This window comes from Tauraco erythrolophus, chromosome 2, assembly GCF_009769465.1.
Source record: "Tauraco erythrolophus isolate bTauEry1 chromosome 2, bTauEry1.pri, whole genome shotgun sequence".
Lineage (NCBI taxonomy): Eukaryota > Metazoa > Chordata > Aves > Musophagiformes > Musophagidae > Tauraco > Tauraco erythrolophus.
In genome coordinates, this window is record NC_141466.1 from 115395381 (window position 1) to 115420867 (window position 25487).

General features: G+C 46.3%; 1 protein-coding gene across 1 annotated transcript; it reads right to left on the reverse strand.

Moving 5' to 3' along the window:
- Positions 1-72: 72 nt before the first annotated feature.
- KCNK12 (potassium two pore domain channel subfamily K member 12) lies at positions 73-24453 on the reverse strand. The gene is made up of 2 exons (XM_086630070.1): positions 24102-24453; positions 73-968 (listed from the first exon to the last, which is right to left on the reverse strand). The coding sequence occupies exons 1-2, from the start codon at positions 24451-24453 to the stop codon at positions 73-75; spliced, it is 1248 nt and encodes a 415-aa protein (XP_086486196.1).
- Between the last annotated feature and the right edge of the window lie 1034 nt (positions 24454-25487).

Sequence of the window (25487 nt, forward strand, 5' to 3'; positions counted from 1 at the left end):
AGTTTACAGTGATAATTCCACCCTCATCACCATTTTATTTTTATTAAAGAAACAAAAGGAATTTCAAAAACTCTACCTAGAATCACTCGTTTCTGCCAAGCGGTTGTTCATGATGGCTAGAGCACCCACCCCTGCAGAGAAACCGTTTTGTCTTGTATTGATACAAACATTCCTCGGGTAGCCGTTGGCCGTCTCAGATAACTGCTTCTGCAAAATGGCCAGCGAGACTTTATTCGATGCCGTGAGCTCCCTCATGGAGATCATTTCTCCAGAGAGTCTCCTTCCCTCGGTGTCGCTGTCATACTGTCCATCAGCGTCCACTGAGATGTTATGTCGACGTAGGCGGGCTCCTGGGGTGATGGCGTTGCGACGTCTGAGGTGGGCACTTGATTTATGGCACTTTGGGCAACATCTGCATTCGAATTTTTTCAACACCCAGTTCAAAACTTGCTTGATTACGATTGAGATGACATTAAAAAGAGAGTATATGCAACATACCCCCATTAATATAAATATGAAGTTTCCAAATCTGTATAATCCCTGATTTTGGTATGCAGCGTTTTGGCTGCTTACCAAATCTCCAAAGCCAATGGTGCTGAAGGTGACAAAGCAATAGTACAAGGAGTCAACATAGTTCCATCCTTCCACTGCTGTGTACATTGCAGAGGCGCAGCAGGAAAGGGTAATAGCAAAAATTCCCAGAATCAGCATCACGTGGTAAACGGATGGCTTCCACCCCACAAGGCTGCCCACCCCCGACATAGATGGCCCCCTTCGGAAGTTGGGAGGTAGGAGACCACTTCTTCGCAGCTGTCTCTCATGGCACGCCTTCATGATAAACGCCAGGAGAGAGATAATGCGCTCCAAGAAGAGGTTGAAGAAAAGTATAGTCCCAGCGCACCCAAAAAGGCCATAAACGATGAGGAATACTTTTCCAGCCACGGTTGCTGGTGTCGTCATCCCGAAACCTAAGGTGTGGAGATAAACGAGTAATGTTAATGACATGGTTTTTCATGCGTAAGCTCAGGACGTATGTAACTTAAAAAAGGTCCCATCTCACTGTTTAAAAGAAGGAGTGCTACCTCTAAGTCAGCTTATGCCAACACGAAACTGAGTTTTGTAAAGAATGAAGAAGGCACCAGAAAGCTCAACAAGAGCTTTCAAGTCAAGTGAGAGCAAAACACCCCTGCAGACATAAAAGATGCTATTAACAGAGCAACACCACTCTGTAAGTGCAGGTGGAAGCATTGCTGAGCCCAAACCACCTTGAGACGACGCGAGGTGAAGAGGCCATTTCCCAGCTCCCATGTGTGAGTGGCCGTGTGGTGGAAAGTTCACGCTCTCTGTTGACAAGCTGTAGCCCAGTGTAACGCTATTGTTATCGAGGGCTGATAATACCACTCCCACTGAGAAGACGGAAGGTGTCAGGTTGTATAACAGAAAAAAACCACAAACACCTCCCAAAGATCGAATATTGTTTTTAAAATAACACCACTTTGAAGTCTTAACCAAATCCCAACTGCAACTAGCCCACCTGATACAATCACAGAAGGAAGGAAAAGTCATGGCCCCGCTTTAAGTCATCGGCAAGATACCCCTGCTGCCGAGCTGCCTGGCAGACTGGGAGCACTCGGATCTGGCAGGCTGATAATTACAGCAAGGAAAAACACTGTCACCCAGTTAAATAGAAAAATCAGAGTATACAAGCTCCGGAAAGATCCAGCAGCAATAGAATCATAGAATCATAGAATTGTTAGGGCTGGAAGGGACCTTCAAAGGTCATCTAGTCCAACCCCCCTGCAAGGAACAGGGATATCTCCAACTAGATCAGGTTGCTCAGGGCCTCATCCAACCTGGCCTTGAACGTCTCCAGGGATGGAGCATCCACCACCTCTCTGGGCAACCTGTTCCAGTGTTCTACAACTCTCATGGTACAAAATTTTTTCCTAATATCCAACCTGAATCTACCTCCCTCTATTTTAAAACCATTACCCCTTGTCCTATCACAACAGGCCCTCCTGAACAGCCTCTCCCCATCTTTCTTGTAGGCCCCCTTGAGGTACTGGAAGACCGCTATAAGGTCACCCCGGAGCCTCCTCTTCTCCAGGCTGAACAGCCCCAACTCTTTCAGCCTGTCCTCATAGGAAAAGTGCTCCAGCCCTCTTATCATCTTCGTGGCCCTCCTCTGGACCCTCTCCAACTGGTCCATGTCCTTCTTATGTTGGGGACTCCAGAACTGGACGCAGTACTCCAGGTGAGGTCTCACGAGGGCAGAGTAGAGGGGGAGAATCATCTCCCTCGACCTGCTGGCCACGCTCCTCTTGATGCAGCCCAGGACGCGGTTGGCCTTCTGGGCCGCAAGAGCACATTGCCGGCTCATATTGAGCTTCTCGTCCACCAGTACTCCCAAGTCCTTCTCCTCAGGGCTGCTCTCGATCCATTCTCCGCCCAGTCTGTATTTGTGCCTGGGATATTAAATCTGCACAAGACTTGTCTTCTGACATTATTCATACACATGATTTTATACATAAGCAGTAATGCCTCGTAGCTATAGCTGCTTAAACAACAGCAAAAGTGATCTTAAATTTGCATGCAAATAAATACAGTGAGTTTGCTCTATGTTATTTGCCAATACCAGTTATTTTATGGAAAAGAATTCCATATATTTCACGTACTATCTCAGGAAAATTCTTCTGAAACTCAGTTCTGTAGGTATTGCCCTTGTTCTGCTATTCTTCCCTGTGAAAATGCTCGTTGGTTTGGTCAAAAAGTGTACTGATGGATTTGAGGTGACTGCTCATCTCCCACGAATAAATAACCACATCTAATGTCAATTAATCGTTTGTGAAAAATCAAAATGCTGAAATTTATTAACTGTTATTCCACAAAAGTGCTGAGCAAGTAACATATTCAGGGAGGTAAATATCAACATCAGACCACATCGATAAAAGTTTGCAAAGAAAAAGGAGCTACTTTTAGCAGAGCATAACGAAATAATTAAATCCAGTTTATTATCATAACACACCTTTAAACAGTAACAGGAAAATATTCCCTATGTATAATGAGTTGAGATTGCTGCTTGAAATCTATTGATTTTTGTAATGGGTGTATTTTTCTGGGTAATTTATTTGCACTACCTTTGTACTTCATTGATATAGAGTTTTCATTTGTTGATAAAAGAATGTAAATGCTCGTGACAAGTAAACTTGGAAACATCTTTTCAATGACATGACGCTGCACGAGGAAAGAGGTGGTCCTACTTTCATGACAGATTTGGCATACCTGGAAACAGCTGTGTGATGGCAATTCACACTATTCTGCGTCAGTATCTCCAGTAGAAACAGCCTTTTCCATAAAAGACAGTGAAAAACTGAAAATACTAAAAACACAGTATTGCCAGAAAATAAAAAAATTACTAAGAGGTCAATAGATTCTGTTTTCTGGACCCACAGTGTCTCCATTTTGTCATGCTGAAAGACCACTTTTGAGCAGATGTCACAAAGCCTGCCTTGGGGTCCCAGGCTTAACCTGGGGGAATGGGAAGCTCCTCTCAGTTCCTCCTCCTCTGTGAGGCGAAGCTGTTATCTGCGTCAGGCTGACTCCTTCAGGAGCCTTCTCAGTTGATGATGAATATCCACTAGTGTCTGGTCTCCTGAAGAAGCCGGGGAGCCTGGTACGGTTGCCAGCTAGGGATACCCGGCCAGCTCGTTATGGAGAAGGCATCTGTTCGCCCATGCCTTGTCAACAAAGCATTGAAACATGTGCTTCACAGCAAGCATGTGAACATCATCATCAAAATAAATGGGTTTATTGTCACACATATGGCTAGACACATTTATTAATTAAAAAAAAAAAGAGAGTGACAGTTTGGATCAAGTTGTAAATGTGCTGTAAATTAGTATTTTCTGGTGATCATTCATAAGAGGTGGTGAAGTTTTGTATCTTTGATGCAGTTTGTTAAAGCAAGATTTTCTGAAGCATAACATTACCAAAATTCAGTATGTAGCTTTGCAAGGTGAAAGGACTCATCACGGCAACAGGAGCGCCAAGACTTACCTAGAACAGGCGAAAAGTAAGACCAGGCAGACATAGGAACTTCAGGTCAACAGCCAGCAGATAGAAATAGAAGTGTGCTCAGGTACTCTTTGTACAGGGTCTTCCTTTGCTAGCTGTGTTTGTCCCTTCAGCACCACCTGGACCATGAGGAGTTGTCTGGTATGTTCTGTACAACACGTCTGAGCTCAGCCTCTGCTCAAGGCTAAGTACATCATGACGCCTGGGTGAAATGAATTAATCCAGAACTGCCTGTGCTTCTGAGACAGCACAAGGAAAGAAGTACAATGGTGCTTTGCATTTTTCATAGCCCTGACATATATTGTACGGGTACCTTGGGATTGATTTTGTGTGGCTCAGATACAATATTTCAACCTCCCTCATGCGAATTTCGCCCACTCTGACCCACCACTTCAGACACAAGCTCTACGGCAGCATTAATTTCGGCTGTTTGCTACTTCTTCTCCCCAAACAGAATTAGTAGAGCTGAGTTGATAAAAACACTCTGATAACACTTATCCTTCAGCAGCCTCTCATGAGTAAGTGCTGGCAATTGATGAATCCCTCATCCTGACTTGCACAATAGGTTTTCTGGTTACTATTCTGTTCATCTGGACTTTTAATTTACTTAAGCTGATGACAGATTCCAGAAGTAGCGCAACAGGACAAACTTGTGAAGATTTATATGCCTTGTGATATGCTTCCCGTTAATCTTCCTTTCTTTTCTTTCACCCATTTTCTTATGGGTAAAAGAGATGATTGGTGCCAGAAAACAAGAAGGAATAGTGGCGTTAGTACCTGTGAGCTCTTCTCTCAGGCCAAGCGGTTTGGCGATTACCTTGTCTTACTACATTTTGAGATTAAAGGTCCAGTAAAGATATATTTAACCAGAGATGGAGGAAAGTTTTGGTCACCTTGAAAGCTGAACACAAGAAAGTCTTCCAGCCTTCACCATGGCATCGTGTGTCCCTGCTTCTTTCAGCCAGGCCCTCAGCTCTTCTCATAGAGACATCCTGCCATGGGACTTGCCTCATCCAGCAGGTCAGCACAACTGAGCAATCACTTTAAATCCCAGAGTGTAGATCATGACAGCAACATCACCTCTATTACATCTTAACAATGCATTTATATTTAAAGGAATCAAAAGAAACTAAAATTGTTGAACATAACTTTTTAAACAAATTATTTTTCAGGAATAAACAAAAGAACCCATAACCAGAATGCTGCTTCCAGAGGGAAAGAAGTTTTAGCAACATAAAGACTAAGCTGGTCCCCAAGAGATGTGGGTTACAGAACACAGGTAGATAAAATAAGAGCAACCAATTTTGTTTCATGTCTGTTTCACACTTGCTTCAGTTCATGATTTTCCATAGTCTTGGTTGGTCTTTATTGTCTAACATGTATGCTGCACCAAGGAAAACATTACCGTATTCTGAATTTTAAGACTAAAATTTTGTATTTGGATTCTGGTGCTCCCTTCAACTCCTTTTCCACCTGTTAGGATTTCATCATTATTGCCCCTGATAGAGTTGTACCTTTATATTTCACAACCACTTCTCATTTATTCTATAGCTCCTTACCACCTAACATTCAGAAACAGTTGCCTTGGATACAGGGTCACGGCTTAGAGCTGACAAAACCGCCGCAGACGGAAACCTTCTACTGCATCGAGCGCTTTTACCCAAGAGGTGAGAATACTACGAGGCAGTTCTTCCACCTGGCTTCGCATTTTCAGACTACAAATGAAAAACATACTTTAACATCTTTGTCAGCCCGCTTTATTAAAATACTCTCTTTTGGGCTCCAACAGCAATTTTTTAGAGCTTTTCCATTGCCAGAGCCTTTAATATCAAAGTTGCTGTATAATCGCATTTGATCTATCTGGAAACAGAGCTCCAGAGCAGTGCTGGTCTGTCCAGCTCCGTGTGCATTAAGACTCTAAGTTGGACCCATGCTAAGTCTGAAAACATGAGACACCACTGCAGTTTTTAGGGCTGGCCTAACCTGTATCGTACACAAGCTTGCAGTCTCTGGTGATCCATGTCCTGGAGCAGATATCCCACGGAGAAAATACTCACCATGCATCTAAGGACTGACTCCCATTATCTATCCATCCATCCATCCATCCTTGGTAATATATATACCATTTCGAGTTGAATAAGCAGGCTGTTTCTGGCATTTCCTAACTTTTTTGTAATTTTAATAACACTCTTTTAACGTGGGCTTCTGTTGCTCACCAGCCCAGGCTGCAGCTCCAAGAATGCCATTGCATCTTCCACAGCCAGGAGGAAATGGCCTGCCTTTTGTAGGCAGGGTCTATACCTTAGTTAATTAGTTAATTATATTCAATTCAAGCCAGCTGGGTAATAATAATTGGATGCCATAGGCTTCTTCTCCCCAAAGTTTACAGTAAATAGGTGGTCAGAGGTCCTGTAAATTTGCTTTGTGAACCAGGGTGGGCTAAACCAGATCTTTTCTTTTCCCTAACTCCTATCACTGTTCAGTATGTAAAAGGGTGCATACATGCGCCCAATCCACCAGAGACTATGGCAAAAGATGCCCAGTCTGTTCTGAGACCTGAAGAAGCACCACAATAAACTTGATGAGTGTAGTCAAAAACAATCCAGGTCACTGCTGCTGCTCCTTGTTACATCTCCACCAGTGAAATATCAGTAAGGTGCTTGAGACAACTGCTACTCAAAAGGAGCCACGCAGGCAGAACAGAGGCAGGAGATGATTAATTGAACATCAAGGAGTTCCAAGGAGCTGCAGGCAATTATTAAAGGCTTTCCACAGTATCAATTTTGTTTTGCTTACACACAACAGTGATCAGGTTATCGGTTATCCAAAGTGCTGCTACACATAACATCAGTGAACACCAGAATCAACGACCCTCAGCATTTCTCTGCTGGCTGTGATTTAAACCACAGCCTAAAAGGTCATGGCCACATTTGCATTCCACTTCAAAGTACATTGGTTTTTAAAAGAGTTAATAAAATTACCTGCCTAAAATAACCTAGGCTTCCTTGAGCCAACTGAGAGCTTATGGGTCAGGATTAAAGGGAGGGCAAGGACATGTGGCATTATAGTGGGGGTCTGCTACAGGCCACCTGACCAGGACAACCAAGTGGATGAGGGCCTCTATAGACAGACAGGAGCAGCCTCATGTTCACAAGCCCTGGTCCTCATGGAGGTCTTCAACCACTCCGATATCTGGTGGAGGGACAAAACAGCAGGGCACAAACTATCCAGGAGGTTCCTGGAATAAGATTATCATAACTTCCTTCTCCAAGTGACAGAGGAACCAACAAGGAGAGGTGCTATGCTGGACCTTGTTCTCACCAACAAGGAGGAGCTGGTGGGGAATGTGAAGCTCAATGGCAGCCTTGGCTGCAGTGACCATGAAATGGTGGAGTTCAAGATCCTTAGGTTAGTGAGGAGGGAGCACAGCAAGCTCACTACCCTGATCTGCCTCAGGAGTGCAGACTTGGCCCTCTTCAGGGATCTGCTTGGTAGAGTACCATGGGATAAAGCCCTGAAGGGAAGAGGAGCCCAAGAAAGCTGGATAATATTCAAGGATCACCTCCTCCAAGCTCAGGAGCAGTGCATCCCAACAAAGAGGAAGTCAGGTAAGAGCACCAGGAGGCCTGTGTGGATGAACAAGGAGCTCCTGGACCAACTTAAACATAAAAAGGAAGCCTAGAGAAGGAGGAAGCAAGGACAGGTAGCCTGGGAAGAATACAGAGAAATTGTCTAATCAGCCAGGGATCAGGTTAGGAAAGCTAAAGCCCTGACAGAATTAAACCTGGCCAGGGACATCAAGGACAAAAAGAAAAGCTTCTATAGGTACATCAGGGATAAGAAGAGGACTAGGGAAAACATAGGCCCTCTCCGGAAGGAAATGGGGGACCTGGTTACCCGGGATATGGAGAAGGCTGAGGTACTCAATGACTTCTTTGCCTCAGTCTTCACTGGCAACAGCTCCAGCTGCACAGCCCGAGTCACAGAAGGCAAAGGCAGGGACTGGGAGAATGAAGAACCGCCTGCTGTAGGAGATCATGTCTGAGACCATCTAAAGAACCTGAACGTGCACAAGTCCATCAGACCTGATGAGAAGCATCAGCGGGTCCTGAGGGAACTGGCAGACAAAGTTGCTAAGCCACTATCCATCATATTTCAGAAGTCATGGCAGTGTGGTGAAGTTCCCACTGACTGCAAAAGGGGAAATATAGCCCCCATCTTTAAAAAGGGAAAAAAAGAAGACCCGGGGAACTACAGGCCAGTCAGTCTCACCTCTGTGCCCAGTCAGATCATGGAGCAGATCCTCCTGGCGACTATGCTAAGGTGTTACTGAAAATTCGGAATAAGAAGCTTATCAATACCAATGGGATGTAGATAAGCAGACACTTCTTTATTGCGGTGCCGGGTGCACGGGGGATATCTCCTCCTAGCGTGCACACCTTGCACCAAAGTTAAACTTCTTATATAGAGCTTATGCATGCAAATCCATTAAGTAATCATACATAAACATATTATTTCTCGAAAATCATTAGCATATTCTCCTCCCATTTCTGATTCTGCACAATAAAAGTTAGAATCATCTAGAAATGAGTCTGGGGTGTAATATGGGTAGGTGGTCTGTGAGTCGGTGGTTGCGATCTCCCCCTGCCGGAATTACCTTTTGCTTAAGTTCACGGTTTCTGGCAGGTACCCATAAACCGTTACGGTTGGCTCTTTTCATTCTCATTAATCTAGAACTTGATAGCTACATACATTCTTCTAGTTCTATGTAAGTATCATAAATCAGTTTACAAATCGACTTGTACTACATGTTCCTATTAAATGATTCTGACCTATCCCTTTGATCCTGGTACAGGGCTATACAGGGAATTTCATAGCAGCATCTGGTTACTGCACGAGCTTACTTTTCATTAAAATGTTTCTTATAGCTCTATATTATTAAAATTAATTACTATTTTAATTACAAACTATTGATTAAATTTTAATTACCAAAATTCTAAGTATCAGTAACAAAAGCACATGGAAAATAAGGAGGTGATTGGTGACAGCCAACATGGCTTCACTAAGGGCAAACTGTACCTGACTAATTTGGTGGCCATGTATGATGGGGTTACAGCATTGGTGGATAAGGGAAGAGCGACTGATGTCATCTACCTGTACTTGTCCAAAGCATTTGACACTATCCCATAAGACATACTTGTCTCTAAACTGGAGAGACATGGATTTGTCAGATGGACCACTCAGTGGATAAGGAATTGGCTGGATGGTCGCACTCAAAGACTTGTGATCAACAGCTCAATATCCAAGTGCAGTGGCGTTCCAGAGGTCAGTATTGGGGCCGGTGCCTTTAACATCTTTTGTCGGTGACATGGACAGTGGGATCGAGTGCACTCTCAGCAAATTTGCTGACGACACCAAGCTGTGTAGTGTTGTGGACACGCTGGAGGGAAGGGATGCCATCCAGAGGGACCTTGACAGGCTGGAGAGGTGGGCCTGTGAGAACCTCATGAAGTTCAGCAAGGCCAAGTGCAAAGTCCCGCACGTGGGTCGGGGCAACCCTTGGGATTAATACAGGTTGGGTGGAGAATGGATTGAGAGCAGCCCTGAGGAGAAGGACTTGGGGTGTTGGTTGATGACAAGCTCAACGTGAGCTGACAATGTGGGCCTGCAGCCCAGAAAGCCAACCATATCCTGGGCTGCATCAAAAGAAGTGTGGTCAGCAGGTCGGGGGAGGTGATTCTGCCCCTCTGCTCTCGTGAGACCCCACCTGGAGTACTGTGTTCAGCTCTGGGGTCCCCAACACAAGAAGGACACAGAACTGTTTGAGTGGGTTCAGAGGAGGACTATGGAGATGATCAGAGGGCTGGAGAACCTCTCCTATGAAGACAGGCTGAGAGAGTTGCGGTTGTTAGGGGCAATAGCTTTAAACTGAAAGAGGAGAGATTTAGATTAGATCTAACGAAGAAACTCTTCACTCTTAGGGCGGTGAGACACTGGAACAGATTGCCCAGAGAAGTTGTAGATGCCCCATCCTTGGAAGTGTTCAAGGCCAGGTTGGATGAGGCTTTGAGCAACCTGATCTAGTGGAAGGTGTCCCTGCCCATGGCAGGGGGATTGGAACTAGATGATCTTTGAGGTCCGGTCCCTTCCAAACTAAACCATTCTATGATTCTATGCGTATATGACAAATTGGCAACCATGACAATAAATAACTAAAAGGTAAAGCTAATAAATAGTTGTTAGTTACCAGGTGCATGTGAAGGGTATAAAAAGAGATCAAGAGGTACCAATAATTTTCTGTAGCGGTGAATGACAAAGACAAACATAAAATTATGCCAAACTGACTAAGGTGAAGACGAGAGACAGGGCTCGGCAGCAGGGCCTTGTGGCCAGGGCTCGGAGGTGGTGGGGTGGCTCCATCAGGCCAGAGATACTGGGACTCCCTGGCTCCTCTGGCAAGCTGTGACTTCTGCTTGTGGGCAAGGGGCTTGTGCTCTCACAGGCATCCCTGGAGAGCAGCGGGATGCTGTGAGGACCTGCCCTGTAGGGATGGGGCAGGAGGCGCGTGCAGCAGGGAGTGGTGTGATGGAGAGGGCTGTGGAAGTAACCAGAGGCGCTGGTGGCTGTGGACCTCAGATTGAAAAGAGGACTTGGGTGCTCGGAGAGGAAATTTTGGAGGGGAAAAGGATCTCCTCTAGTAGGAAGGGGACATAGTGGCCAGTTGGAGCCTAAGAAGCTGCAAGGAAACCTCTGTGTCATGAACTCCACTAAAGATGGGAATATGAAGCCTAAACCTCAGAGGCAGGGTACCTGCATGTGGAGGTGCTGCCGTGTGCGACTGACACACAGCCACATCAGCAAGCAGGTGAGGAGGGGACCCCATGCCCTACGGAGAAGACATCATGTGTGACAGAGCTAGAGCAACATATTTAGGGTGAAGGATATGCTGGACCTGAGAGGAGTAAGGAGCCAAGTGTTACCACCTTGACAGGGGTCTAAGGCATTAGGGGCACCCCTAAGATCTCCCAGGAAAGAGGAAACGAATAACCTTCTCAGAAGCTGGCTGCTCATGTACATTTACCTTCTCCTCCTCACAGCAGGTTTCCCAAGTGTGTTTTTCTATGCTGACACCTTCTAGTTGAGCTTTCCAAGAAAGATCTTCAATTTCTATTAAGTACTCAGCAGGCACATTTATCTGCTCAAGTGGCCTAACTTTTGTAAATTTGAGTGATAAATGACCCTTAAAAAGAGTAACGCTGGGGCTTCAGCTTCCCCAGCAGAAGCAGTACTCTGGCTCCACTCATTTACTAGAAGTAGGCAAGCTTTTTTTTCCAAGTTGTACTGCAATGTTGCCTTTTCTGTGTACAGTGTGAGAATAAAGTGCATACTGAAGACTAACCACACAAGCCCCCCCTTGCTCACTACTAAATGTCATTATGCTAAACACATAGCCCAGTAAGTACAGGAGGAGGTTGATCATTTGGTCTGGCCAAGCTGCTTTGACACAGAACCAAGACAAGGAAGAAGCAGAAGTGTCTCTAAATCAGTTTTATGGTCCCCTGGCTGGGGCTGGCTGCTCCTCTATGCATCTTGTACAAGCAATAGAGACTGACTCGTGCCAAGCCACCAGTGTCGCCAGGTGAGCAGCAGTTCTGGCCCAAGGTCTTGCTAAGCATGTTCCCTTCCCTGCTACCAGCCCCCCTGAAGAGGGAACACATGGAGAGGGTCAAGGGCTTGGGGCTGGAAATCTTTGGCAAGCTTATGCTTGGGTTTTCTGGTTAATCCTATTGCAAGAGAACACAGTTTGTAATGAGCGACATCCTAAAAGGAGATGATGGAGAATGAAGCTCAGAGAGGGATGAAAATCAGAAGAGTATGAATTCAAACTGCACAAAGTCAGGACCTACAAGCTGGCATTATTCTTGCTGACACTAGATTGTTAAGGGATGGAGGCATCCTGCAGCATGACCATCTTCCTTAACTTCTCTACTAACGTATTGTTCATAAATAAAGTTTCTTCCAATGCTTCAGGTTTTATTGCTCTTATAAACAGTACAATCTTCTTTTATGCTAAACTCTTGAGGCCAGACTCTGGTTTACAGTCATAAAAATCAAGACTGAAACTATTTTCTTCATTTTATGCTACCTTTCTTGGGCAAATCTTAAGCAAGATGATGCTAAAACCCCTCATTTTGTCAGTTACTCTGCCCCTTGGCACAGCTGAGGTGCTCTAATAGCTTGTTAAAATGGAAAGAATATGAGTTAGCGTTGGCTAAATTAGTGCTAAACTCCCTCGCAAAGGAAGACTTACAGAAAAATGGGATGAAAGCAGGAAGTTCTTTCTTTTGGTTGCAGCCTGTCTCCTCGTGAACTGATCGAAGCTAGTCCAAAGCTGCTTCTTGTGGCTACCTTCATGCCTGATGATCACCAGGTCCTATCTCTGGTTTGTTTTCTTTCCTTATCCTAACGGCTGGGGAAAACCATTTTGCTATCATCTCTTCTGAAATGGTGATGATGTTAATAATGGAAAAATACAGCCCACGCGCTCCTCGGTTGTTTAAGTTATATTACTGTGGAAAAACTCTTCATAGAATCATAGAATCATTTGGTTGGAAGAGACCCTCAAGATCATCGAGTCCAACCATTCACCCTGCATTGCCAGGGTCCCTAAACCATGTTCCTCAACACCAAATCCACATGGTTTTTAAACACCTCCAGGGATGGGGACTCTACCACCTCCCTGGGCAGCCTGTTCCAATACTTCACAACCCTCTCTGTAAAGAAATTCTTCCTGATATCTAACCTAAATTTCCCCTGGCGTAACTTGAGGCCATTCCCTCTCATCCTGTCATTCATAACGTGGGAGAAGAGACCGACCCCCATCTCCCTACAACTTCCTTTCAGGTAATTGTAGAGAGCAATAAGGTCCCCCCAAGCCTCCTCTTCTCCAGACTAAACAGTCCCAGTTCCCTCAGCCGCTCCTCATAGGACAAGTTCTCTAAACCCTTCACTAGTTTCGTCACTCTTCTCTGAACCCGCTCCAGCACCTCAACGTCCTTCTAGAAGTGAGGGGCCCAAAACTGGACACAGTACTCCAGGTGTGGCCTCACCAGTGCTGAGTACAGGGGGACAATCACTTCCCTGCTCCTGCTGGCCACACTGTTTCTGATACATGCCAGGATTCTACTGGCTTTCTTGGCTGCTTGGGCACACTGCTGGCTCATGTTCAATCAGCTGTCGACCAGCACCCCCAGGTCCTTCTCTGCTGTGCAGCTTTCCAGCCACACTTCCCCAAGCCTGTAACGCTGCAGGGGGTTGTTGTGGCCCAAGTGCAGGACCCGGCACTTGGTCTTGTTGAATTTCATACAGTTGGCCTCAGCCCATCAATCCAGTCTGTCCAGGTCCCTCTGTAGAGCCTCACGACCCTCAGGAAGATCAACACTACCTCCCAATTTAGTGTCATCTGCAAACTTACTGAGGGTGCACTTGATCCCCTCATCCAGATCACTGATAAAGATGTTAAAGACAACAGGCCCCAACACTGAGCCCTGTGGAACACCACTGGTGACCAGCTGCCAGCTAGATTTAACTCCATTCACCACCACTCTCTGGGCCAGGCTGTCCAGCCAGTTTTTGATCCAGTGAAGTGTACACCCGTCCAAGCCGTTCTTTGCAATAGAGGCTAACGGTCTTCAAAATCCTGCATTAAGAGCTGTCAGGGCTGTATCAAACCTCTGCTCACATTTCAGGTTGTGTGCAGAAGCATCTGCCTTGGCTTACCCCACTGACAAACCTCAGCTAAACCACAGAGGTTTCGGGGACGGTATCAGAGAAGAGGAAACATCCTTGAATTTACAGTAACTATTTTCAAAAATCTGCAGAAAACAAAAGCATGACAACCAAGAAATACACAAAGACCATCTCAGTAACCACGAATATACATGACGGTATAGCTCACGGACCCCAAGAATGGCCAATTCCTTCTCTCTCTTGAGATGTGTCCAGTATCTGAGGCCATACACTGCCACCTCTTCTGACCTCCCTACAGTCCTCATGTAGCTGATGATATGATTCCAAGTAAACATTGTTTCAAAAGTTGATTTCTGTTGCAATCTTAAATCTGTCATCCTTTAAAGCTGCTTCCACTCTTATTTTCCTATGTTTTTGAGAATGTTTTTTGTGTGGATAATTGTGTATCTAAGCAACACCCTAACAAGAAAAAGCTTATGCCCTGTCATTTCAAACGGAGGGTTTCAAACATTAGCGTTCACACCTGCTTTTGCTGTTTATTGAAACTAGCAGTCCTGTCTCAGATGCTAAAGTTGTACAAAAATTTCTTTCTGAACTGCAAGGAAAAAAGAATAATGGCATCCAAATTTTGCTACATTCTTGAGACATTATGGGCTTGGAAAGAATACTTGCATGTGTACTGCATCTCCAGTGCCCGTACATCTCACGATACTTCCCCTTTCATGCTAAGAAACAGCATTGTCTGAATTTTGCAAGTGATCTTGGGTGTATGTCGTATTTCCCCACCTGAGATGTCTGATAAAACAAGATGTTGCTGCTGGGCTTTCTAAGCCTTACAGATGGGAAAGGCTGTCAAAGGGTTAAATCATTGGCTTATCTTTTGACTGGATAAAACAATAGATTTGCAGCACTTTTTCTGCCATTGCTGTTTGTGCAGGTATTCAGAGAACATTAATTCTTGATGGCCGTCTCAGCAATTCTGCTTTACAGAGAGTCAGCCTATAAAGATGGACCCGTAGGACAAAAAGAACCTAAACACACAGGGCACAATCTTTTACACTGTTTGGCCATTTTCTCCTGAATTTCTGTGCAAACTTCTACAGTTATGATTCAATGAAAAAAACCTGACCAATCTATCTCAATTTTTTAATGGTTTAATTATGTCTTCTTGAGTCCTTATTTCAAAAAGTTCCACCTGAAAGAAAGAAGCAAATTCTTAAGTGTGTTTTAGTTCAGGCAGTTCTTCTAATTCACTCATGATGGCACAAAGACCTAATTTTCAGTAACTGTAATAGAAATACAGGGTAACAGGACTGCTGACTACCCGTTTGTTTCCCATTTTCTGTTTCTGCATTTACCTCTTCCCTGCATAGTGTGCATTGCCCTTGACTACTTTGAAATTCAATGATACTGATCAACTTCACCACTTTATCAAGATCATTTTGAGCTTTTGAATTTACCTGAGATTTTCCTGGTCCTTGCAGTTCTGCCAGTAGCAGTTTTTGTAAATGGACAAACCATTTTCTCACACAAGTTTTTCCCCCACTTGCCATTAAAAGCACCATTTGGATTGAAGATCTTTACACTGCAGACATTTCCATCATCAAAGGCTTTAAGTAGACTCAACTCTATACACATCGAGCATGACTGACACTGTATTTTTTATTTATCCTCATGAGATAAATAATATTGCTTGCACAATACTCGGTCTGAGCAAAGAGAGGACAGAATATTCGATAATGAATAACCAAAAGGATTCTATCCAGTTATCTTTTAATCGAAATTTACGGAATTAGTCTCCCACTCAGTTCTCATGTGGGCAAATTTCTCCTAATTGCTCCTTCTGCCTTGATTAAAGTTGCCTGCCTCAGGCTTGAGAATGAGTGTGAACATTTGTCTCATCATTTCTACAGGGGAAGAAGCTGCAGTGGTACCAGCCCACAGAGTTTAAAGTTCATTGAGGAATCACTGTGAGGCTATATCTGCTATCAAGGTTTTATCACTTTTTTCATCAATGAGCAAGGAGCACTTACCATGGATTTTTAAACATGAGAAGTAGTAATGCCTCATCCATAAAAGTAATCCCATACGTTAACATTGAACCATTCAATTTCTTACCTTATTGCACTCCAAAGCTTTAATTACTTGAAAAGGCTGCTAATGCTTTGCCTCATCTCCTGCAACTGGATTTAATTTTCATTCTGCTTCTCTTGGTTTGATTCAAGAGAGATTGCATTGACACCTTCCGGTGACTATAGCTAGGTGTGCTGCCCGTTGCCTTCAGCAGACCCGCTGAGCTCAGAGATGTATTACTTACAGTAACGTCATGTACCAGTAAGTGCTGGCAACATCAGGCCTACATTTGTTTTATAAACCCAGAGTGTCAATACAATGAGTAAGGTGGGATTTCCTAAAGCTCTGCAGACTGGTCTGCTATTGACTTCAGCAGAAGCAGGCTATTGAGGAGATATAAAATTGAACATATTTGATTTGATTGCTATGCAATTGCCCCTTAGGTTGCAATTCTGTTTGTTACTTAAGTGTTTCTATTCACAAAAGGTTTTATTATCACTTCTAAGATTTACTGCGCTCAGGAGAACTTTCATGTTTCAAACATTCACCAGTGTGAACCCTAATCTTTATCTTTACCTACGTTTCTCAAAATGCACTCAGATACGCACTTGGTGCTGACATACTATGAAAACTATCTCTTTCCTTAAAGGTAAGCAAGGCTTATATGGATCATGGATATAGGCTATCTTTCCAATAATATCAGGCTGTCTTCATACTAAAAATTGCAGATGAAATGTTCCATGTTGGTTTTCTGTTGCTCTAAGTCTGATGCTACTTCAGCAAGAGGTAAAAATCTTGTTTGCTTCAATAGCTGCAAAGATAAGGTAATACTGCATTCATTAAATTAAAGAGTGACATCGTATTTTCCAGCACAACACCAGGAGTGGATATTGTTACATGAAGTTAATTGCCAACAGATCTATCCTATAATTGTTTTCCTCTTCTCTCCACAAAGAGCAATTAAAGTTTGCATAAAAGCAAGACACAGTGTCTCACAAAGATGACCCATCAGTAGAAGTGAGAAAAAATGATGAAGTATATATGATTTGTGTCAAACTGAAGTCAACCGAAGAAGGAAGAAATAGTTAAGACTGAAAAAAGAAATGAGGGTCAATAGCAGGATTAACACCAGAGAAGAGGGACAGGTGTGAAGGGGAACAGAAAGAAACTGTGAAGCTTAACTTTTGACTTCTTCTCTAGTTATTAACTTGAAAGACTGCAAAGACATGAAACAAATATTCAAAATTTAATCAAGCAAACAGATCATCAGTAGAGGAGGGCATGCTAATTGGGAGGGAGGCAGCAGAAATTAAGAGCGCCTGGGAAAGGCAGGTGATCAGGGAGTGTTAGATAAACTGTAAGAGAAGGAAAGGAGGAGTATCCCCAGGAGACCAGAGGGGGATGGCAGAGACTAGGAACTGGCTGAGCTCCATAGGAACACAGCCTGTAGGGTTTCAGGCAGGATTTGGATTTATGAGCCCGCAGCAAACAAGGCAGCTGATAACCCAGTAACTATGATCCCTCGCTGCTATTACAGGCACAATAACTAGTTTATGGGGAGGTTGCTTAGTAATACAGACTGACTGGCTGGAGCCATGTGTGTCAGCTCTGTGGATGGAGAGCTGTCAAAGTGGTATTTTGGCCCGCTAATGTTTGGTTTGCAATCACACCTCCAAGCTCTTGTAAATCCATAGGGAACCAAAACACAGATATTTGCTGTCCAGTCGGAATATCACTGAAGACCCAATTGAATGTCGTGCTAAGCAGGAGGTTAAATGCCCACTAAGGAGATATTGCTCCTTCAATTACCCAAGCCAGAGGGACCCTGAAGGCTGCAAAAATGGAGAATCCTTGATTACAATCTCCTGTTTTGAACCTAAACAGTAAGTCAATATAAAACTTCCTCTGACTTCTGAGATGTGGGACCATACCTCATGTGATGCCAGGCAAAACCTTTATTCCCTGATGTTATGGATAGGCTTTGTTCTTCGGGTGACTGCTCTGAGATGCTGTGGTACCTGGCACTTAGTTTGAAGACCCCACGTTTCAGTGCTCCGGCTGAGCCTCCCAAAGACCAGATCCAGAGTGAAAAGAAGTGCAATTTGGTTGTTCTTGACTTAACTTGTCAAGCTGTAAAACATCCATTTGATTTCCATTGTACTGATGTGTTAGTCTTTTGAAACATATGGTTTGACAGCTAGGGTTTAATATTTACGAAACCTCTGAAACTCTTACATTAAGTACTCTGATCTGATATGCTCTGTAGAAATCACTCAGTTTAGATGACCGAAGTACAGTAAGAGCTTCACTTTCTGGGTCTGGCATAATCCTACAGGGGCAGGTAAACTCGAGGTAGTATTGACACTGATTAAAATAATATTTTCAGAAAAACTTTTTTCTTTTAAAAAGGGCTTTCTTTAAAGTAATGGGGTTTCTCCCTCCCATCTTCTGGAATAAAAACCCAACAAATTTAGGATCAAAATTACTTCATCACGACCCTTCAGCAGGGACACCTCAAGTCACCCGCATAATTACATGGATGTACTCCAAGGAAAGCTTCCTGTTGTTGCTGTCAACTACAAGGTGGCAAGCTGTGATTTAGATTACTTTTCTGCTCGGAGCACCTAAGCTAGGCCCACACATATAGGAAATTCTTATCAGTGGTACCCAAAGAAGTTAATACTCCCATTCAACTACAGCAAGTAGAAAACACGGCTATGGTGCCAGGTCTTTATCCGAGGAAAATCACTGTAGGATCACTCCTCTCCTCAGAAATATGCTGACCATTGACTTGCTGACCTCTGAGCCTCTTGCTCTTTATCGAGACTATCAGGGTGAGAAAACAACTTTCTGATATTCACTGGCACATTGATCGAAACATCACACACACCTACGGAATCAGATCTGGCTGCAGCAGACCAAGCTGAAACACACTCTCATGCTGGCTCTGGACTGCGTATAGCATGGCAAAGACAAATAACCTGACACTGCAGCTTAATAACACTGCTTGCTCTCCCAACTGCTTTCTTGTTTGGTTTTCATCTGTTTTCTTTTGTTTTGTTTTGATTTTTAACTCCAAGAAGGTCAACTCTGGAGGCAACTGCCCCCCTGCATTGAACCCTCTGCAAAAGCTGCTTGTACAAGCCTCAGAGAATTGCAGAGCCCTGAGAAAACACAACACTGATGCTGATCAGATGAACATTTTGGTTTGACTGTCGCCTTTTGATTTGTGTCGGACGTATAGACAGAGAAATTGCATTCACGTAGAGCAGAGAGCCAGAATCTTCCCAGCCGCAGCTCAAATTCATTTCCTGAAATATAACAATGAAGAAGACAGGACAAATATATTTTCCCCTTAAAGCCTTCAGACCATCTCGGCTATTTGTGGAATTTCTTGCCAAATTACCATGTGAAGTGCCCACTCTCGCACAGGCTCACTCCCTGGCTCCTAGCAGTGCAGTCCAGCATCTGAACACGCACTGGGTGAACCATCTGACTGCCTTTTGCACACCACTTCCATTGAATTATTGCCTTTAGCACATCTGAATGTCCAAATTTTCTCAAAAAACTACGACACAGAGCCAGAGGAGATTTTACGAGTGGTCATGGTGCCTAGGTTGTGGAGCACAAGCAGAAATTATGTGCTCAATATGCTGAGTCGCCACAGAGCACCCAGAGAGAAGAGAGTCTAACCCAGCCAACACGCTAAGGAAGGAGAGCGCAGCGGCTGGGAGCTAGTTAGCTGGTAGAAAAAAACTGAATCTTCCAGCTTTCATCATGTGGCCTTTCTTCCTGTGGGTCCAAAGCCCATCTCATCACAGGGCTGTGCCTTATCTCTTTGAGATAACAGTGGAGAAAAGCATGGCCCATCCCTTTGGCTGGAGCTGTCAGTTCACACATACTGAGTCATTTAACAGGACACCTCAGGGATGAGGAAAGGATGAATAGTCCTGCTCACACTTATACACCGTGCCTTGGACACCCGTGACCCTCACACAGCTGTACAGAAGGAAGATCTTTGCACGTTTTCTTCCCAGTGGCTTTTCTGAAGCACCTATAACCCAGACATGCTCCATCCCAAAACAATCCACTCGCAGTAAGGGTACTTTTTAAAAATACTATGTCAAAAATCACTTTTCTATATTGGATTACTCCTTTTGACCTCATTTTTCAGTCCCTGGTATGGACTTCCAGAAAGCAGTTATATCACTTGATTTTCCAAAGGATTTTGAAACATGTACTTACACATAAGAAGCTTAAAATCCCAATTTAATAGTAAGTCAATGTCTCAATATGTTTTACTAGATAGGCACCTAATGTTTATTCTAACATTTCAGAGAGGAAAACCTCTGGGTACAGAATCTAGACTCATGGACTGAGTCAGAAATTCAGAGTTTAAGGCACCCCGGAGTTGCCTTATGTGCTAGGCAGAATGAATCTGTGCTTCCAGAATATGGGGAAAGCTAAGAGTGATTATGCTGTACTCTGCAACATTTCACCAGGAAGAAAACTGGTCTGAGTTATGCTTTGCTTTCAGTCTTTAACAAAGTGCTGGGAACGATTTGTGATTTGCATTTGGAGAAGGAAGGAAAAAAGCTCAACCGAAGAACAAAGTCTACTGCCAGTTAGAGCAATGAATCAAGAACAAATTTCAACTAGCTGCTCCTTAAAGAAATCAGAATAAAAATAATAGTAATTGCCTACAAGAAAATACCTTTAGGAGTCCAAAATAATGACTGAATAAACGGTGTGAATAAACGGTGTGGACTGACAGCAAACAATCAGAAATTAGACTGAAGAATCTTCTTACAGGGCTCTGAAAAGCGAGATGTGCATTCTCCTTGTCAATGAACTGTGACATGAAGGCAAGTGAAAAAAAGGCTCAACATTTCATTATTCAACCACGAACAAAGCAATAATAAAATGGAATGCCCAGAGTGCTACCAAGAGGGTGTTTTATGTTCTGTGAGGCACTCGCTTTGTGGGCTATTGAAGAAAACGCTTTAAGATGAGACTTCGTATTTCATTTTAACTCTTTCTCCCATTTTTTAAAGACCCCACTAACACGTTTCCCACCCAGAGGGTTCGATTGTGTCTTGTACCCTGTGTAATTAAGAAGATGCAGAACTGTAGCCAGGGAAGTACAGGAGACAAAGAACCTAATAAAGAGGGAGCTCCTCAGTGCTGCAAAGGCCCTGCTCAGGAAAGGTGGATGGAGCAGTCTTCTCCAAGCCCAACTGTGCCTAACCCTTGTGTTCGCAGAAGGATGAAGAATCAGAGCCTTCCTCCCTCTGTTCAGCTTACACAAGCCCCAGGAAAACTTCCAGCCCTGATCCTAGGTGACTGTATTTCGATGCCTACATAGGAAGGACTTACTAGTTTTATTAAAACCAGGGAGAGCAGAGCCAGGACTTTAAGAGACTCAATGAGTTTTCTGTGAAGTTGGAATCCTCTACAGATAAAGAGGCTGAATAACCTGTGGGTGATTTACCCTTGACAGACATGGCATCTACTCACTGTTTGCTAAGCAGTGAGTAAGAAAGCTTTCCGATGCATCACTAGGAGTGTGTTTAGCTGGAGTAATAATGTTGCTTTGACACGTGTAACTGGTGAAGTTGTTGAAGAAGGCAAGCTGTTTTGACTCTAAGCATCTGGTAGTTCTTGGCGAGGTTGAGTAAAGATTGCATTCTCCTTGTCAATGAACTGTGACATGAAGGCAAGTGAAATTGCTCTGAACCAGGATAATACAGTGTTTGATCCGACAGTGGAATCAAAGGTACTCAAGGTAAAATGAGCTGGCTGGGAAGCAACAAAGGGACCACGGAAGAACAGCTTTGGAACTGCTCCCCCAGGTGACATTTTGATGTCCACCATTTGCTGTGACTGTGAGCGAGACAGCTTTGTGCATGTTTCATTAAGAGTACAGCTTTGGGGTTTTAGTGGGACAACTAGTTAATTCACTGGATTTTCTTGCTTTTGCTGGACAAACACAGCCACCAATAATAACTGAATACAACTATGTGGTGGAAGAAGCCATGGAGAAGCTGCTGAGCTCATAGTGATCTTTGCCTCTCTACAATCTGCAGCAGCTTTGAAGAGGTGAGTGAGGTGAAAACACTCTGAGGTGGGGGTAGCAGTTCCTCTTCTTCTGCAGGAGACGTACACGTAGCCGGTAAAGGCTCTGCCGGGATGGGGTGCAACTGCCTTGGGATGCTGGTACTCCAGGAGACACTACTCCTGTCAAGGCTGCACACCTTGGCACCCCCAGCATGGCGGCTCTGCCGTGGCCTTTGCTCTGCCCATAGGCACAACCCATTCTTCGTTTCAAGCCGTCTTCTGCTGCATCTCCTCACCCAGAGCAAAACCTTGCTCTACAGCAGGCTCGCTGAACTCACGCAAAGCACTGTAAGTAATCCAGGAGTAAGTGCTAGCAAGTAGTATGCCAAGAGAAGGTACTACTGGGGGGAATGCTTGGCAGAATCAAGCCTTTATTGTAGCTTGGGGTGGAGGGGAAACAATCTTCAGTCTCCATCTCGCATGTGAGAGATGTAGACCCTATGGGCTATAGAGAGGGAGCCTGTCCCAGGTTGCACTACAGGAATGTGAGAAACACAGTTCTTGGTTCAGCCATTTACACCTGTCAGGATTGCCAAAACCCCCTGCAGAGCTTCTCGTTCCCTCCACCCAGGTACAAAAGACTGCAGACAGGGCGATGAAGTGGAGGTACAAACAACGGCTTGTAAATGAAGAGGAAACATTTTACATCTTAACCACAGAAGGGAAAAGACAGGATTCATGAAGAAGTGAAGGGATCTGGTCTACACATCTGTTGAAGATTTCTCTGTTTGCTACAGCAGGTGTGAGAAAAGAGTGGCTTTGTTAATATAGTGACTTTTTTCCCCATCCATTCAGGTCAGTTATAATGATCTCTTAAAAATATATGCTCTTGTGATGAAGAATGTTTAATTAAAATGGTGCTTTAATGACTGGACTATTGAATGAACTTGAAAAGGAAAAGTTAACTGAATTATTCAACACAAAAAGTAACAATACTCGACAACATTGCTGTAGTCACCATCACGACTCTATTATAGAGATTAGTCACTATTGATAAAACATTTTCCGAACCTAATGAATGTAAGTGCAATAACGAGCTGCGCGTTTCCTCCTCTCTAATAAAGGGAATGCACGACATTTACGCTCAGAAGCCCCCAGGCAATTGGCTTGTTACAAAACTTAAAAACTGGCAGAGGGAGATCATCATTTAAGATCTCCATCCACAGGCACAGGGTTTCTCAAGTAACACTCGGAGAGCTGCAGATAACCACAGCTTTACTTCCAGTAAATCTCCCATACGACAGCTCTTAATGGCGCGTTTTTAGAGTAAAAAAATTTAGAGTCAAAAATGGTAATTGCAGAGTCAGAAAAATTCCTCCTCCCAAACCTCACCGTTTGCTCATAAAGCGCTGCTCTCCCTAAACACCTACGGGATATAAGTAACTGCAGTCGGCCGTAGCCAGCGATGTACCGAGCCGGTGTGTTCCAGCACAGCCAGAAGACACATGGCTTCGCTTAGCTTAGGTCTTAATTCACATCCGCATCCTAACTTAGCCAGCAGTTAAAACCGGCAGCAAGTTCACCGGTCAGGCACGGAGAAAACCTGGCTATCGCTCGGCATCTTCGGCAGCCACTGCCTCTCGGCCCCCGCGCCGCCGGTAACCCGCGATTCGACCATCAGGCACAGCCCGCCGCGGGAAGGGGAGCGGGCAGGGCTGCTCGGGGGGCGGCCGGCCCCGCTCTCGCTCCCTCGGGCCGGTCGAAGCCCGACCAAGGAACCGCACACTCGGTAACGAAACTTTGCTGGGGAGGGATGGGGCTCCCGCCGCCCGCCGGGCCGGGGCACCGGCTGCCGCGACGGTCAGCGGTCCCGCGGCCCCGGCGGGAGCCGGAGCCAAGCGCCGGTAGCCGGCTCCGTGCACCGGGGCGGGCGGGGTCGCAGGGCGGGAGGTGAGACCGCGACCCCTCGGGGTGGGGTGAGTGGGGACAGGGACCCAGACCCCCTCGACTGCAAGGCCTCCGGTTGCCATAGCAACGCGGCGGCGCCTCTCCCCAAACTTTGGTCGCTATAACGACCGCCCCGCGGCCGCGGCCGCAGCATCCCCCGGGCGACCCTCCCTCCGCGGGGCCGTCGGGGCGGCGCTCACCTATGGTGGAGACGACGGTGCCCACGAAGTAGAAGGCGCCGGGGAAGTCCCAGCGGGGCCGCAGGGCGTCGACGCGGATGCCCGCGGCCATGGCCGCCTCGTAGCTCCGCAGGAAGGCGCGCAGCTCCGGCAGGCTGATGTTGAAGATGCGGCTGAAGTTGTGGAGGGTCCGGTTCCAGCGGAGCTGCGCCGCCGCCTCCGACGGGCTCTCGAGGGCCGAGAAAACGGTGGCGCCGGCGCTCAGGTACGCCGCGATGAGGGCGGCCAGCAGCAGGAACCGCCCGTTGTCCTCGTTGAGGGGCGCCAGGCGCCGCCGGCGGCAGGAGCCCGCCGCCCCCCGCGGGGGCATCATCCGGTGCGCGGCGCGGCGGGCGCGGCGGGCGGCGGGCGGACCCCGGCGGGGGGCGCGGGCATGGGGCGGCGCGGCGCGGAGCTCGGCGCGGCGGCGGCGGCGGCTTCGCTGCAGGGGCCGCGGCTCTGAGTCATCCCCCGGCGGGGCTGCCCGCCCGGCTGGCGGCAGCGCCCCGGGGCCGCCGGCGTCGCCCGCCCGCCCTCAGCCCGACGCCCCGCGCCCCCGGGGCCGTGGGCTGCTGCGGCGCGGCCTCGCCGGCGCGCCCCGGCCGGCTCGCTCTGGCCATGCGGGGCGGCGGCGGCGGCCCCGCCGCGGGGGAGACCGCCGCGGGGAGGCGGAGGCGGAGGCTCCGCGCGGCGCCCGGTCGACGGCGGGCGGAGGGCGGGAGCGTGCGGCGCGGCCCCCGGGGAGCCGCATCCCCGGCGGGAAGGCTCCCCCGGCCCCGCTGCCGCCGCCCGGGCCGGGGCGCCGCCGCCGGTGCCGCGCCCCCGGGGGTGCCGCCGCGCCCGGCCCGGGGGAGGGACGGGGCGGGGCGGCCCGGCCCTGCCCTGCCCTGCCCTGCCCTGCCCTGCCCTCCCCTCCTCTCCTCTCCCCTCCTCGGGTCTCCGCTCCCCTCCGCCGCACCGGACGGCTGGCGGCACCCCGGGCACGCCCGGGGAGGGGGCACGGAGAAAACGCGGGTGCCTTCTCGCCATGCGTGCGATGCGCCTTGCCGTTGCGGAGGTTTTTTTTGGCTTTAAAACCTTTTCTCTATGGCCGGTGCCAAGAGAGGTGGTTTTGAAGGAGCTGGTGGTGTTCGGGGGGGCACTAATTAATTAATCTCAGCCATTTCTAGGTACACGAATTGTTGTTTCTGATCTGACTCCAGTTTCTGGGCTGCACAAAGTTAGACCCAAGAAAATGATCAATTTTGTGTTCGGTGCCAAATGCTCATTCAATCTTAGCTGAAGTCTGAAAGGTGATTTTTTTTTTTTTCCCTAAACCGGTGGATTCTTTCTTCGCTGTTTGGCTTGGAGCATACACTATATCCTTTC

What these genes read in the sequence shown, in the direction of transcription:
- KCNK12 (XM_086630070.1), bottom strand. Translation starts at nt 24,453, where the DNA reads ATGATGCCCCCGCGGGGGGCGGCGGGCTCCTGCCGCCGGCGGCGCCTG. An exon ending in CACCGTCGTCTCCACCATAG is followed by an intron (nt 969 to 24,101) that starts GTGAGCGCCGCC and finishes TCCACACCTTAG; the next exon opens with GTTTCGGGATGACGACACCA.